Source organism: Musa acuminata, chromosome BXJ1-7 (genome assembly GCF_036884655.1).
Source record: "Musa acuminata AAA Group cultivar baxijiao chromosome BXJ1-7, Cavendish_Baxijiao_AAA, whole genome shotgun sequence".
Lineage (NCBI taxonomy): Eukaryota > Viridiplantae > Streptophyta > Magnoliopsida > Zingiberales > Musaceae > Musa > Musa acuminata.
In genome coordinates, this window is record NC_088333.1 from 11,745,126 (window position 1) to 11,760,601 (window position 15,476).

At 39.6% G+C, this 15,476-nt stretch overlaps 3 protein-coding genes across 3 annotated transcripts; 1 reads left to right on the top strand and 2 right to left on the bottom strand.

The window, feature by feature from the left end:
* Positions 1-1,048: 1,048 nt before the first annotated feature.
* Positions 1,049-2,347, bottom strand: LOC135679940 (zinc transporter 1-like). Its single transcript, XM_065193921.1, has 2 exons — positions 1,666-2,347; positions 1,049-1,585 (listed from the first exon to the last, which is right to left on the bottom strand). The coding sequence occupies exons 1-2, from the start codon at positions 2,300-2,302 to the stop codon at positions 1,194-1,196; spliced, it is 1,029 nt and encodes a 342-aa protein (XP_065049993.1). The 5' UTR covers positions 2,303-2,347; the 3' UTR covers positions 1,049-1,193.
* A 7,294-nt stretch (positions 2,348-9,641) lies between these two features.
* On the top strand, positions 9,642-11,496 carry LOC135678845 (probable WRKY transcription factor 49). The gene is made up of 3 exons (XM_065192054.1): positions 9,642-9,877; positions 9,949-10,092; positions 10,944-11,496. The coding sequence occupies exons 1-3, from the start codon at positions 9,642-9,644 to the stop codon at positions 11,494-11,496; spliced, it is 933 nt and encodes a 310-aa protein (XP_065048126.1).
* A 2,502-nt stretch (positions 11,497-13,998) lies between these two features.
* LOC103991707 (uncharacterized) lies at positions 13,999-15,327 on the bottom strand. Its single transcript, XM_009411237.3, has one exon. The coding sequence runs from the start codon at positions 15,249-15,251 to the stop codon at positions 14,142-14,144; it is 1,110 nt and encodes a 369-aa protein (XP_009409512.2). The 5' UTR covers positions 15,252-15,327; the 3' UTR covers positions 13,999-14,141.
* Positions 15,328-15,476: the final 149 nt, after the last annotated feature.

Sequence of the window (15,476 nt, forward strand, 5' to 3'; positions counted from 1 at the left end):
GAAGAAGATGAGTGGGTACATCACCATGGAGTCATTCTCTAGCCAAATGTTCTTTCTTCTTCTTCTTCTTCTTCTTCTTCTTCTGTTTCTGCTGTCTATTGCATCACCAGAGGAGGAAGAAGATGAGTGGGTACATCACCATGGAGTCATTCTCTAGCCAAATGTTCTTTCTTCTTCTTCTTCGAAGGTGTATTAGTTCATGTGGTTCACTGTGTTGAATATGGTACACGATAGTCCTCCGTTCCTTTTCTTTCTCGTGCATGCTCATGGTAGAGAACAAGTTACTAAGAGAGAGAGAGAGAGAGAGAGAGGAAATGCCTGCAGAAATCTACTACGATGTACTTATACTAATTAATGTGATATTTCATTAGTAAGGAGAGAAGAATTTAGAAACCAAAAGAAAATGTAAAGATTAACAATAAAAAAATATATTAACGAAATCCGATAATTCGCATCTACAGAAAAAATAAATAAATAAATTCTTTACTATATGAGAAAAATTATAATTCACTTAAATTATCTTAATTCAAGCATGACTCCTCTTGTACATATTCTCATATAAGTCTAAATAAATATATTCTCTTAATTCTCTCTACATCTACTATAAAGATCCTCCCAGCAACACCTCTCTTTCACTATAATTTTAAGACTCAGGTTATATTTATGGAAATAAATCCTAATTTTCTAAGGAGTTTATGTTCTGAATAAGATTAGGACTCATAGAAATACTTACCGAACCCTACAAATAAATTCCTTTGTCGATTATTCATAAAAACAACTCCTACCGATATTGATTTATGTTCTCATCTCCCTAATGAATGCTCAAAGTTTCAAAAGCAGTGTTGATTCATGTTTATTCTTCCCTCGTTAATATAAAGCCCTTCAGCTAAATAATGCTCCATATCGGTGTACTAGAGCAGTTTAGTTTTGCCACTATTACGAGGCTATATGTAGTGATCCATAGATAAGATGTTCATATTAGAAATCGATATCGATCGTCACTACTCTTCCCATCTGATGATTGTGGCACAAAGCAGAACCCAATGTGTTATTCGAATCCACAATTCAGAGAATCATTCTTATAGGAGGAAATGAGCACCGACGAACGAGCAATAAAGCTGAGCGAACACAAAGAAACCAACGGTGAGAGGAAAACATACAAACACGGAGACCACAACACGAACACGCCATGATTAATCCCAAATCATCACCACAGCTATCACTCCAACCCCTGCGAGCACCGCCAAGAACTTGAAGAAGGGAGTGTCCAAGGAACTTGGCTTGTATGGCTTGAATCCCTTGGCTATGAGGTGGTTGACGGCCACGTAGATGAACACGCCGCAGGCGAGACCCATGGAGATGCAGTATATCCAGTCCGCCGTTGATCCCTCCGTCGTGGCGTCGATGGCGATCCCGATGCCGACTCCCACTGGGCTTGATATGGCGAAGGCCAGCGAGTAGGCCACCGTCGTCAGGAACGGCCTCTTGGGTAACATCCTCAGCAGTGCAATTCCCATGGCGATAGCGGCGAAGATCTTATGCAGACTGATCGTCCACAGGTTCCTCCATGCGCTGCCCTTTGTGTCTGAAGAAGAAGATGCAGCACAGCATTAGACGTCAGTGGGTGAATGGAGTTGCCATGTTGCGGGAGGAGGTGCCACCAACCTGAGACTCCGATGGCTATCCCCTCGAACACAGAGTGGAAACAAAGCGCGAGGATGAGGAGCAGTGTGTCTCCGAAGGATGTGGTCCTGAGGAAAGACGGATGGAGATGGGGGTCGTCCTCGTTCCTGTGGCCGTCAGAGTCCCCCCCTCTCTCAGCCTCCACTTTCTCCTCCTTCGTCCCGCCCCGAGTCAACGTGATGATGATGCAGTCGCCGAGCATGGTGAGCAGGTAGCCGGCGGAGGCGAGCATGAAGGCGAAAGGGTAGGGGTTGGACGTGCGGTCCATGAAGGTGCTGCTGGCGTCGGCCAGGAAGTGCATGAGGGAGGTGCCCAAGAAGACGCCTCCGGCGAACTGGGTCCCCATCAGCAGGAAGCTCTCGTTCCACCGGAAGAAGTAGGGCGACACCCCGCCGGCGAAGGTGCTGACGAGGAGGATCACGAGGCACCATATCTTGACGGCGACCAAGCCCTTAGCGCGCAGGTTGACCGGCTGATCACCGGAGTCGGTGTCGTCGCCCCCGCCATGGCCGTAGACCTGGGAAGACAGCAAGGGGAGGAGAAGCGCTAGCAGGATTGCCCACCGAGGTCCAGCTTTCATGGTGGTCGACGCCATGACAGATTGCTGCCTTGCTCGCATAGCAGATTGGCTCTGTGTTGGCTTATATGAGGTATATGGGGGCGTACATGATTCCAACTCATGCATTTTTATCATCGATCGAATTGTTCTAACTTGGAGTTGTGTAGTACGCTTTTGACTTTGAGATGTTGTACTGCATATTCCTGTTCCTGTTGTGAGGTTTGAAGACATGTATAATACTAATACACATGTATGGATAGCCTTCCTCTTTGTTACACCTTCTCGATGTAGCCAGCCAAGATTACAGCATCATCCTTCCATGCTTCTGCTTATATTAGGTATATGTGGAGGAGCTTATACTTGTATTAGGTATATGTGGAGGAGAACATAAATTTGTCTTATGTTCAAGAAACAATTACTATGACATAGGTACTAAATTTATCCCCCGATTTAATAACATGAAAGAAAATGCATACTATTAACTCCCCAATTGAGTACCACATTATATAAGTGAAAAAAATATTAAAATAGATTTATATAAGGGTCTACTATTATTAACTTCAACTCAGAATATACTCTTATCATAGTTAAGCTAAACGGAAGCGCTAAATGATATATTTATATATTAGATAAAGATTTTTTGAATAACATCCAAAGGTACATAATCTTAATCATAATATATTATTATTTGATTTCAATTCTGATATTAATTTTTTTTATATAACAATAATATAATCATAATTTTTATGCTTACATCAATTTAATGGTCTCGCCACCAACCATTGCCAATGTTAAAAGTAATATTTGTTTTTAGCTACAATAAATTTCAAAATTCTTAGGCAAAGGAGGAATCAAATAATGCATGTTTGGTGTAATATGTTTCGAAAATATTTGACCTATGTGAAAATTTAGAGAAGTTTTTTTTAATTTAACTTTGATGGAGTACCGAGATTCCAAATTGCCTCTTAACTGAGTCATCAATCTATCCTCTCTATCCTTAATCGAGATAAGTATTCTTTTTCATCAATTAATATGCATTTTTTGCCATATACATGTATGAAGGAATGAGTGTCCATTGGATTTTAAGGGATTATGAATGTTTAACATCTTAGCTACCAAGATAGGATGGAACAATTGATTCAAGACATGAATTTTTCGTTAATTATCTTCTAAGAACTCGGTCACCTGTTGAAAGTTTCTTATTTTTAGAACATTAATTAATGTAAGTAGGCCATGCATAAACAGGTATATTGCTAACCCAATCAATGTTCATTTCATATACTAGTATTATTAATCTAGAATATTACAAAATGACTCATGGTCCTAACAACGCTAAAGGTTTTGTCTTCGTCCATCTTAGGGTTCAGACAACTATACTGGCATTATTATTCTAGAAACCATATAAAGAAGTATCATTATTCAGCAAGGAAAGAGCTCTTTTGGCATTGATGGTGTTCTCAAAAGCATGAATATTCATAGTTCCTAAACCACCCAAACTCTAATCAAACAGGTTCTACTAAGCACTTTGTTAGCCATGCTAGAAGTGAGCAAAGTTTTAGTAGGAATAATATTAATGATCGAATTGATTAAAATAGATTTTTCAGCCCGTGAAACATAACCACTGTACCATCCTTGGGTCTTTTGGGTGATTTTATTAATTATCATTTATTGATAACTATTTTATAAACTATTCGGGACATAAAACAACAAGATATTTCAAGGGACATCCACCTCTTGAATTCATAAAAAGTTATAGATTTATGCTTAGTGGTGGGATCACAACATTTAAACAAAATATAATAGATTTACGGATCTAAACAAAATATAATCTTGATACTAGTACACATTGAAGGTTTCTAAAGCCTTAACAATGTTTTAATTAAAAAAATATATTGGTTCTAATTGAAATATCATACCGTATCGATGTTACGAGCTTTGCTTGATACGGTACGGTATCGTATATTGAGCGATATGTCAAGGCGTACTGAACGATATACCTAATTTAGGTGTAAAATCCTTCAAAAAAAAAGTTAAAGATAGAGTTTTTAAAGTAGAAATAAATATAGTAATAGTATAGATTTAGCAAAATCAATATAAATTATATAAGAATAGTATCATGTATCTTTTTTGGACTTCGAGGAATAATCTTGTGTAAGGTTCATATTTCAGTTTGTTATGAATTATCCTTATGTAAATATTGAAATATCTATAGAAAAATTACTTAAATTATTAGATTATTTTATTATAATATAAACTCTAAAATTTAAATAAATTAAATAATCATATATGTAGATATACCTGATTACTAATTTTACCACCAAAACAAACGACGAGCCTCCACGGGTGGTGGATCGGGTTCTTCGATCATATACATCTACATATCAATATAATATGTTTGTTGGACTCAATCATAAAATTGATCTCACGATACAGTGTATTAAGACACCGTATGTCATTGATGTATCAGTATGATGATGATCGTAGGCTCATCGTCATAAATCACATTTGTCCAAGGTAGCTCCTGAGGCATATATTGGTAAATGTTAGAGCTTCTATTTTTGTTATTATTTACTGCTCTATATCATACTATTGCTCAAAGAAGGATGACCAACTATCATCGTACTATTGTTGCCCATATGATTCTCCATAATATGATGGTTGTGAATACGATGAGCTTCTTTCTGTATCTACATCATATAGGCTCTGTCGTATCTACTCAAATTCATCCACTGCCTTCCCCTTCCCCTTCCGTACATAAACTTAACTAGTACCTTGTCGAGTTTCATGATTTGAATCTTAGGTGGCATATGTAAAATATTGCTCCTCGATTCATGCACCACCCTAAAGTTGTGTAGACGAGACTAATGACTGCCCGACATCATCACCATCATCCGTCGAGGCACTACTATCCGTGTTACTATCATATCTATGAACCGAGCAAGTTGTTGAATGTGATTGTGAAGGTGTCTCATCATCCGACTTGATTCTTTCTAACGATGCAACTAATGCTACTGCCTTCCCCTATGCCTTTACACGTTGGGTGGATGACTATGATCGTTGGGTGTTTGTAGTTCCTCAAGCAGTTTGACTCTATGTTGTTTGACTCTTGTCACGTTGTGATTGAGGGAGATTTTCTACCTGTTGGAGTTGTGCTTCTTCTTCTTCTATTACTTCAATGATAAAACGCGAAGGACGATGAGGATCTTCTAACTCATCAAGTAGATAATCTTCTTAGTTCTCTACCGCTTCAATCCAATCTAACATCGACTCTGAATCTTCATTATAGAATTGGAGGTCGATGGGATCAATATATGATTCTTCTGGCTTCTTATCCATCTCAGCACATCGCAATCTTAGTCGTATGTTATAATAGACATATACGAGTTTCTCTAATCATCTATATGAGAGTTTGTTGTGGACTTTTGTGTGAATCAATACAAACGTTGACCAATTACGTTCGCAACCACTAGATGTTGTCGTCTGTGAAAGTACACGAATAACAACCTTCCTTAAATATGGTGCATCACCTCCAAATTGTAGCCACCACTGGACTGCAAGAAGATATAAATAAAATTTTATTAATATTATAAATATTTAATATTAAATATAATTGATAATCAATATGTGTAACTTTTTCTTACCAGGATCCATAGTGTAATGACACGATACAACTATAACGTCGGATAATGAACCAACTATTTCTCTAAATAATCGACCATCCATAAGAGCATCGGTTGCATCAGTAGTGTTTGGCAAGAGCCGAAATATAATATTTCGTAGTATTATTAGTAAATCATTATGCGTTCTAAGAGCATACCGATATTGAATTGTCGAGTTTAGATAATATACTACAAGACATAATTTTATTAGTATGATTTTTTATTATCTAAAAATAATAAATTAAATTATTCTGAATATGAATTTACTTACATTACGAATATCTTCATCCACATGAATTTCGGTCCGACGGTCAATGATCCATACGTATTGGTTGGACTTAAAATCATCTTTGAATACTTTTCAGACATTCTCTCTTACTAAAATCAACATATATTTAAGATATAGTATCTATAGATGCTTGTCCATATCGACCTTATGGAGAATAATATAAAGTGGTTCCACACCTTTTATGATTTTTGTCGTGGACTCCCAAAATCTAGAGGAAAGAATAGACTTTTTTATCTTCTTTCCATCACTCAATCTCTCGAATATCTAAAATCAGACCACTCTTGTGAGGTGACTATTGCCTTCAAGTCATATCTTTTTTATTGTAATGACTTTAATGTAATAAAATTAGCAGTAAACTAAGTACTTCCAGGTCATAGTATCTTACCATTTACATACTTTGTATTAAAGTATGGACCAAATGATGATTATATATAACTTTATAATTGATTGTGCTTGAGCTATACAATTTTTGACTGTGTCTAGCTCACCAATATCCTTCAGTATTATATATATGCAATGAGTTGCAAGTCCAAAATAAAGTTTTTCTTTTTTCTATCAATTACAAACTAGCCTTTCTGAAATTCACTCTATTATCGATTATTATTTGGACAATATCTTTTCTACTATAGTATCCATCAAGCTCTCAATGTAGTTTATATCTTGTATCTTTTCAGAAGCATTAATTAACTTATGAAACACCACTCTTCTGTTGCAATAAACAAGAAAGTTAATACTCATTCTTGTTGGTCATATCCAACTGTCACACATCAGTATCACCTCATATTTGTCTTATTACCTCTTGAAAGATTTGATCCAATCCTTCGGTTCTGCCACCTCCTCATCTAAGTACATATCGTAAATCTCTCTCGATGTTAAAGGTTGGATCTCCGTGCTAGATTTTTAAATAGAAGAGACCATGCTCTGATAATATAGACCTTGGGCTGTGTTGTCTGGAATCCTATGGAAGTTAGAACCATTTTGAAATTATCTTCCTAATATCCAACTTCTTTTCTTTTATGTATACATCGTCAATTCGTGTTTGTTTCACTGTTTGTGGGGGATAGGCTTATGGATTAATATCAACAATATCTGGTGCGGACCTCCTACCAAGCCTTCTCATAAAACCACAAAGTCTATCATACCTTATGCTACTAGTTCAGCCTAACTAACGAGGAGCAGTTGGCTGCCTCATACTGGTCGACCTCTGAATTCCACTACCATTATTATGCTCCAATTGTGAATTTGGTCGTCGATGCCTCATTGCTTTATCGATCATATACTGATGCTCCAATGATCCACAAATCCCAATTGTGAGATCCGAGTCGACTTGATCGTCGTAACCCTCATACTGATTATAAACTCGTTTCTACGTAGCCCTATAATATTCTTCCTCAACTCTTACCTTCTTTTTAAATATATTTTCCTTTATTTGTTGTAGCTTGCTTTGAAATAATTTATGGATCTCTGTCGAAACTTTCTTGCATTTTGCAACATCAGGATACCCGTCGACCAAATGCATATTCACCCAAGTTATTCCTCTACCCTTGCCAAGCTAGTCACAATAAATTATATTGTCAATGATGATAGTTCTCATCTATCTTTCAGACATAAACCCATGCATTATCATGTGGTTGTTTCTTTGCTGTCATGATCTTACCAAATTTAAATCAAATAAGCTATAAAGTATAAACATATTGAATTCATCAAATATCGATAAAAAATCAAGCATTAAATAATTTTATTAAAACATAATTAATTCTATTTTATCATCATAAATATGTTACATGCACATTAAATATATAATTTTGATCCTGGATGATAAAATCATCATTATATACACTAATAACCTAATTAATTAATTCACTTTCAATACTATAAACATGTCAAACACCCTAATAGGTATTAAAGATATTAAATTGATCTAAAATCGATCAAATTTTGATTAAATTATCATTAAAATAACTAATTACAGTATTAAATAACTTTAATAAAATATAATTAAAACTATTTTACCATCATAACTATATCAAATAAATTATTAAATATATAATTTTAATATAATATAATTTAAATTATGATGAAATCATCATTATATATACTAATTATATGATTAATATAATTAATTATCCATTAATTATTTCTCTTTCAACAGACAAATACCCTAATAGGTATTAAAAACAATCAAACTATCGTAAATAAATAGTCAAAACCCTTGATTTGAAAAAGGTATTCTTCGTTTCCTTTTAAGCTTATTAAGAAGGTCAGAGAGGATTTGATAGATAATGACAAACAGGTAAGAGACTGGATCATCTTATCTGAAATGAAATCATTCAAAAGTTCTACCATTGATATGGTAAGAAAAATAAAATGAAGAAATCCAAGCCACGATAAAATCGATGCGAGAGGTAAGGCTGGTTTAATAGCATCTCAAGAAGCTCTATTGAGGATGCCTTTTTTCTTTTTTTGTCGAGATTCACGAAAAGCATCGCATGCGAAGACGTGCATCACATCACCATCAGAGTGTATCCGAATGACATGTACATGTTTGCAAATCTTAAAGCGATGCGTATCAATGAAGACCGGTGAATGCCGCAGTTAATCGATTACCTCCAAAGACGAGCATTGTGGCTTATGCTATACAACCACTGCAACTTAGGGGATGGATGGGATGGGATCGACGTGGGAGCAGTTGCAGGCAGCCGCAGAGGGCAGATGATGATCCACCTGCTTCATATGTCGTATGTTTGACTTCTGCTCCCCAACACAAACTGCCCCGCTCAAGCCTGTTGGTCAACCGGTCCTTTTGTTTTCTTGTTTCACGGAAAGTTTCAACCCACGTAAAAGAAATCCACCCCCACATTCCCATCCTTTTTCCTCACTCCCATGCAACAATGGCGCACGTACTTGCACCATAAGAGCATGCCACTTTAGGACAGCGGTGTGGGGGCTGACTGATTTATGTTGTTGGAGAAGGAAGGGTCTGATTAGGTGCGAGAAGTTAATTACATCCGACTCCTGCCTTGCCATAGTGTGGTGGTTGCTTGGTGGCGAAGAGTCAGTAAACCCTACCCCACTGCTGTGGTTTAGGACGATGCTGCACATACAGGGAAACCCATCATGCCATCCAAGACCGCCATTCTACTGATTCAATGACCTCATCAACTTTTCCATGACAATGAGATGATCCTGAGGCACACATGAACGACGTTGATGCATTAGTTGAATGGCCTATCAAATCATACCTTTTAGTGGTTGACCCCTGCATTAGTTAAATTGCCATTCTTGACTCTCCACCAAGACAACGCATGCAGCCAGAAATCCAATCTTATCATAACACCACAATTTAAGAACATGGAAAGGTCATTGTAGAGGTTGAAGAGCAGCAGTAATTCTGTGTGGCTTCCAACGTTAAAAGGCCACATTCTGTGTCACTCTTCTCTCACACCAACTTATGATGCAGACGGAGGAGCCGGATGAGGCAGATATCAACTGGCTCGACTCTTCTGCAGGGGAGCTGATGAGGGAGCTCCTGGAGGAGGATGATGATGATGAGACGAGCGCTACCTTCATCTCCCACGAATCGTCCATCGTCAACAAGCTCATCTCCACTGTCTACTCCGGTCCGACGATCCGCGACGTGGAAAGTGCACTCTCCACGACCCTTGGAGCTGGGGATTCCAGTTGCAGGTGCACAGAATCGGAACCTGATAGTGTTTCCCATGTCTAATGAGGCATCGACCTGATGCAATCTCCTGTAGGGTTTCTGTGCCGGAGAAGAGCACGGGGAAGATGGACAGCAAGTACACACTTCGGATGAAGATATGTGGGAATGGGGTCGCCGATGATGGTTATAAGTGGAGGAAGTATGGCCAGAAATCCATCAAGAACAGTCCTAATCCGAGGTAGGTGTTCTCGCAAGTCATAAGAACTTGCTGGCTTCTGTTCTGCTATTTACCTTTAAATCTAAATGGTACCGATGAGATAACATAGAGAGTATCTGTCGAGAAATAATATACTGTTTGAAGCTCTACAATACTCTGATCATCTACTCTCTCACCTGCTATCCGTTGTCCCAATTCCTCCGTCATCAGGTGATTAATATCCATGACAGTGTGAAGAATGAAAGAAAGAAACAACTGTTTCAGCATCAGCTTCGAGTACTTTGCATAAAGTCCATTCTATAAGAGCTCCATTTCTTGAGAGATCCAAATGCTTCCATTACCGTAATGGCAGGCATGTCCCTACCACCCAAATCCGTGACATTTCCAGAATGTAATTAGGGTTCTTCTGCCAGGTTTCAATCCTCATCTAAAACAAGAAAAACCATCCTCTTCACCTACGCTTCTCACTGATTCCACCAGATCATTTAAACTTGCACCTTCCACCACTGACTGATGTATGTGTAATAGTACCACAAGTAACTCCAACATGAACAAAAAAGCATCATCTCACCATCTAAATGCTTCGTTTCCTGTTATTAAGTCTGCAACCCACCCCATTCCATACACAGGCATGTTTCTAGTTCCAGCAAAAGGAATATGAATCATTGTATCTGCTTTGCCACACCATGAACACTGTAATTAATGTTCAACTGCTCCAAGCTTTAGTCCGTAACCTGCTTCCAGGTATGATATGCATATCCATGCAAGAATTGAAAGCCTTGCCCCAAAGCAAACTCATAACTTAAAGAGTAATCTGGATGATGACTTGAACTGACAGCAGCAATCATCTAATCTGCTATATTGGAGCACAGGAGTTACTACAGGTGCACAAACCCAAGGTGCAATGCCAAGAAGCAAGTGGAGAGGTCCTTGGAAGATCCAGAGATGCTCATTGTAACCTATGAAGGTCTCCACCTCCACTACACCTCACACTTCCTCCTGCCTCGGCCCCAGGATCTCTTCACTGCTGCCTGTCATGCTGCAAAGAAGCCAAAACTCCAATCCACTGACCTTCATACTGAGGTGCCAGATTGTGTTCCACCGGAACCTACGGTGCACAGCCCATCCATGTTGTTGATGCAGCAATCACAGGCTGAAGCACGAAGCCTGGTGGAAGGACTTGATCAGAGCAAAGACACCACAGATGACAGTTTGCGGCATGGGCTCGATGAGGATGTCATGCAGAGATCACAAGGCCTGCTGGAAGATATTGTGCCTTTGCTGGTAAGAAAGCCATGCAACTCAACCATCTACTCATATGGCAACAATCTCTTGTCACATGAATCTCCTCCATCTTCTTCTACCATTTCTTGGAGCCCCAGCTCTCCCTGCCTTGATGTGGGTATATTTTCCAGCATCTTGTGAGTATCACATTAGTAGATGCAAGGATAAAGCCAAGAATCAAGTGACAATGAGGTAGAGGAAGCACTATACCCCTATCTCTGCAGATTACCATCGAGAACTGAGAGTGTAAAATGTGGTTACTCCAGATCTCACTTAAGATGTTGATGTAAATCACTAAATGTATTATGTATCCTACAGGAATTCCAATATGCATTATATAATGGTTTTAGACAAAGCACATCACAAGCTAATGAACATCATGCAGATTCCGACAATGAAAATACTTATCACACAGGTTGCTGACTGCTTAGAGGCTTGAAAAGTTCAACAACTCGTATAGGATCCAGATTTTTCAGTATTGAAGTAGAAACTCCATCAAATACTTCACACATATTACAATTGAGAACCAAGAATGGAAAATATGGTTACTCCAGATCTCATTTAGGATGTCACCAATGAGACATAGGATATCAGAATGTTGTTTAAGTTTAATGCAAATCACCAGATGTATTTGTGTCTACAGGAATTCAAATATGCATTATCATAATGGTTTTATACAAGCACATCCCGAGCTAATGAACATCAGACAGATCCCAAAAATGAAAATTTTTACCACACAGATCTTGCTGACTGCTAGGAAACTTGAATAGTTCAACAAATTCTGTAAGTTCCGGAATTTTAGCTATTGGAGTAGTAACTCCGAATACTTTTCTGCAGAAATGGATACGGGATGACCTTTGTTCAGAGCATAATACCATGAGTTGATTTGGACAAACTAGATGTTTGATTGCATTAGATCAATGTGTTCCCCAACAATTTATGATGGTGTTTAATGCATCAATTCATGTATATAACACCCAAAATCCATCCTATAGGATTGAATATGGGTTTGTGATGCATTTAGAAAAGACAGCATCTGACCAATTTCTTTGTTCATTATAGTGAAAGATTATTAACTCAAACATGCAAATGTAATCGGTCACTATTGTAGTTGATGACCAAGCACAAACACAATAAACTGGGGTAAAAGAACAAGTGACAGGGAAGCACCCTTTAGCATTAACATTCAGCTTAAGTCTTGGATTGCAATTTTTTACTGCTTATGATCATTGGCATAGTGAAAGGTACAATAATCAACTTTGTTCAGATTTTCTGAAACCCATTTTTACATGCATGAGTTCAAGCCCCATGATGCACGATAGTACAATCTGATACCTATTAACCAATGTGCATTAATTATCTCATATGCCAATCAACCTTATGTTTTTTTTGTCTCAAATGGCAAATAAGATCTTAATGAGTTAAATCAAATTATCCTTAGGTTTGTCACAGCAATGCATGAAGGTGATAACCTCAACAAAGATATCCTGTCATGCTTCCCATGACTCTGACAAAATCATCTCATAACCAAATTCTTCTTCCCATGGATTTTTATTTGTTTCTAACCTCTCAGAAATGGTCTTTGCACATCTTAATCAAATATTAACGTAATTTTATACAGTATGCATCTAGGTTGCTATTAACAAAGCCTCAGCTTAGACATACATTGGAGTATGTCTTCTTGAATTTGGCATTAATCCTCATACAGAAAAAGTGCATTCGAATTATTAAAAACCATAGAAGTCAACATGTCACCTTTGGAAACCTACAAGTGCCATCTAATCACCTAAAGTTGGGAACATAACCAAATCCATGCCCTCACCTTATCCATTTCAAACAGAATCCACGTCCAGCACCGCGGAAATAACATACATACCGAGCCCATAGCATTATGCCCAAATAAATTTAATTTTGCAATCTATATTTCCATATACTGAAGATAAAGAGGCAGATAACGGTTGATGTATGTATACTGAAGTATACAACTGCTAACTGCCGAGTTATCTTTCATGATAAATGACAAAAAAGAAACAAATTCGACCATTTATGTGTTTAAACAACAAGGAATCTAACTTTTCACTGGTTAGCACAGTGTTAATGAAGCAGAAGCTATCCTCTGAATTACATATGGACTAACAAAAAGAAACTCTGACATGCACCAATAGAGTCCCTGGTATTTGCAGGACTTTGAATGAGGAACAAGACCATGAAAGAATGGACATTTTGACTCAAATGTGCCATGTGACTTCTTATCACACCTTACCACACCTTAACATTTGAAGAAGATGTGTGTTTGTCCAGTATGTAGCAAAAATGACAAGAAATGAAGATAATAATATTTGATGCGAGTTGGAGAATGTACTCAGAGAGAAAGAAATTCCAAAGAAAGTTTCTTGGTTGCAAGTGTAGCAGCTGTGACAATTGTTAACCAGTCACAAACCCTCCTAGGAGAAGCGGTCTGAGTTTTATATAAGTATTGGGAAATGATGTAAATAGCTAAAGCTTATAAGTGCATGTGGGAGTGGAAGCATTGACCCTGTAAAGGAGGTATCTTCTGAGACTGACTTATATAGCAAGCCTTCAAACATTAAAAAGATGACTAATGATAATGATTCACACAATGTTGTTGAAAGATTTAAATACTTGAGTAGTTTGCATGATCTCAGGGCAATGATAGTATTAGGATCACCAAGGTTTAATACAAGAGACCATCAACCACATCTCAACTAGAAAGAGCAAAATTTCAATTGAGAGAACCAAGCAAATGTCATAGACTAAATTACAAGTCAATAAACAAAAGGGATTAGCCTATATCTGACCTTGTTCATGTACTCTGTATACCTTTCTCCGAAGGACTCCACCATCAACGCTTCCTCAAACTCTGCCTTCCGCCCGTAGTAGACCAGACAAACAGCAACGAGGAACAGCAAACTGAGCGGCGCCCGCAGGGTGATGCAATGCAGTGAGAACAGCAGCATCGTCGAAGCATAGATGGGATGACGCACCCACCTGTAGGGGCCGAACTGCACCACCGCCGTCGGCACCACCACCTTCTCTGAGTAATTCGCCAGATAGAGAACCGAGTGGTACCGCATGAAGAGCGTCACCGCGACCAGAGCCCAGACACCCGCATTGGCCCACCCGCCGGATATCGTGTGCAGCTCAGGCCCCTCGTACGCCGCAAGCCAATGACCGACCAACACGAGGACCGCGAAGCCGACCTGGAAAGGGCCGGGGAGGCGGACGTCCCACTTGGTGTCGTGCGGGCGGGCGTAGAGGTCACCGTAGAGGCGTCGGCGGACGGACGACTCGAAGAAGAAGAAGTAGTGGTAAACGAAGAAGAGGACAACGGGCCAGCCCTCAAGAAAACCATTGAAGTGGGCCGGGGGTACGACCGTGAGCCAGGCGACGGCGGCGGTAACGACGGCGAGCTGCTCGAGGATCGAAGCGCGGCCGAGGGAGTGCTTGCGGAAGCAGAGGAGGCCATAGGCGGCGAGGGCAGCGGCGGAGATCCAGGGCCAGAAGATCCAGGTCCAGCTAAAATAGGTCCAGAAGAAGGGGTTGAGCACGAGAGAGACGGCCTTCTTGACGGCGGCGATGGCGATGGCGAGGACCGCGGACCACTTGCAGATGGCGAGAGGGGTAACACGGTCGAGGTCGAGGTCGAAGGGAGGCAGCGGGAGAGAGGAGGTTTTGGAGAGGGCTTGGGGAGGGAGGGCAAGGTGTTTGTGGTTGGGTCCGAGAGAGAGATTGAGCGATGGGAACTTGTGCGGGAGGGGAGAGTTGGGAGAGAGGGCGAGGGAAGGGCGGAGGAGGGAGAAGAGGGGTCGGGGTTTGGGCCGGGTAGGAGAAGGGAGGGGAGGAGGGAAGTGGAGGAAGCGAGCGGTAGTTCCCATCGGGTAAGACGAGACCGAGCAGGGGAGAGAAGTCGGGACTCCAAACGAGCTTATCCTCCTCGTCTCCCCCACACGAACCAGGCACGCGTGCGTGTAGGGTTTTAACCTGGTTCGACTCGACCCGTAACTGTCAATTAAGTTTCTCATCTTAATACCTTAAAATTAAAATGATTCGAGAGCCTCAATGATTGGGCGGCCGCATATGTACATCTATGCGTACCTCTG

Coding starts and splice junctions, on each gene's coding strand:
- LOC135679940 (XM_065193921.1), bottom strand. CDS start 2,302: ATGCGAGCAAGGCAGCAATCTGTCATGGCGTCGACCACCATGAAAGCT. Junction 1,586..1,665: donor GATAGCCATCGGAGTCTCAG/GTTGGTGGCACC, acceptor CTTCTTCTTCAG/ACACAAAGGGCAGCGCATGG.
- LOC135678845 (XM_065192054.1), top strand. CDS start 9,642: ATGATGCAGACGGAGGAGCCGGATGAGGCAGATATCAACTGGCTCGAC. Junction 9,878..9,948: donor GCTGGGGATTCCAGTTGCAG/GTGCACAGAATC, acceptor AATCTCCTGTAG/GGTTTCTGTGCCGGAGAAGA. Junction 10,093..10,943: donor AAGAACAGTCCTAATCCGAG/GTAGGTGTTCTC, acceptor ATTGGAGCACAG/GAGTTACTACAGGTGCACAA.
- LOC103991707 (XM_009411237.3), bottom strand. CDS start 15,251: ATGGGAACTACCGCTCGCTTCCTCCACTTCCCTCCTCCCCTCCCTTCT.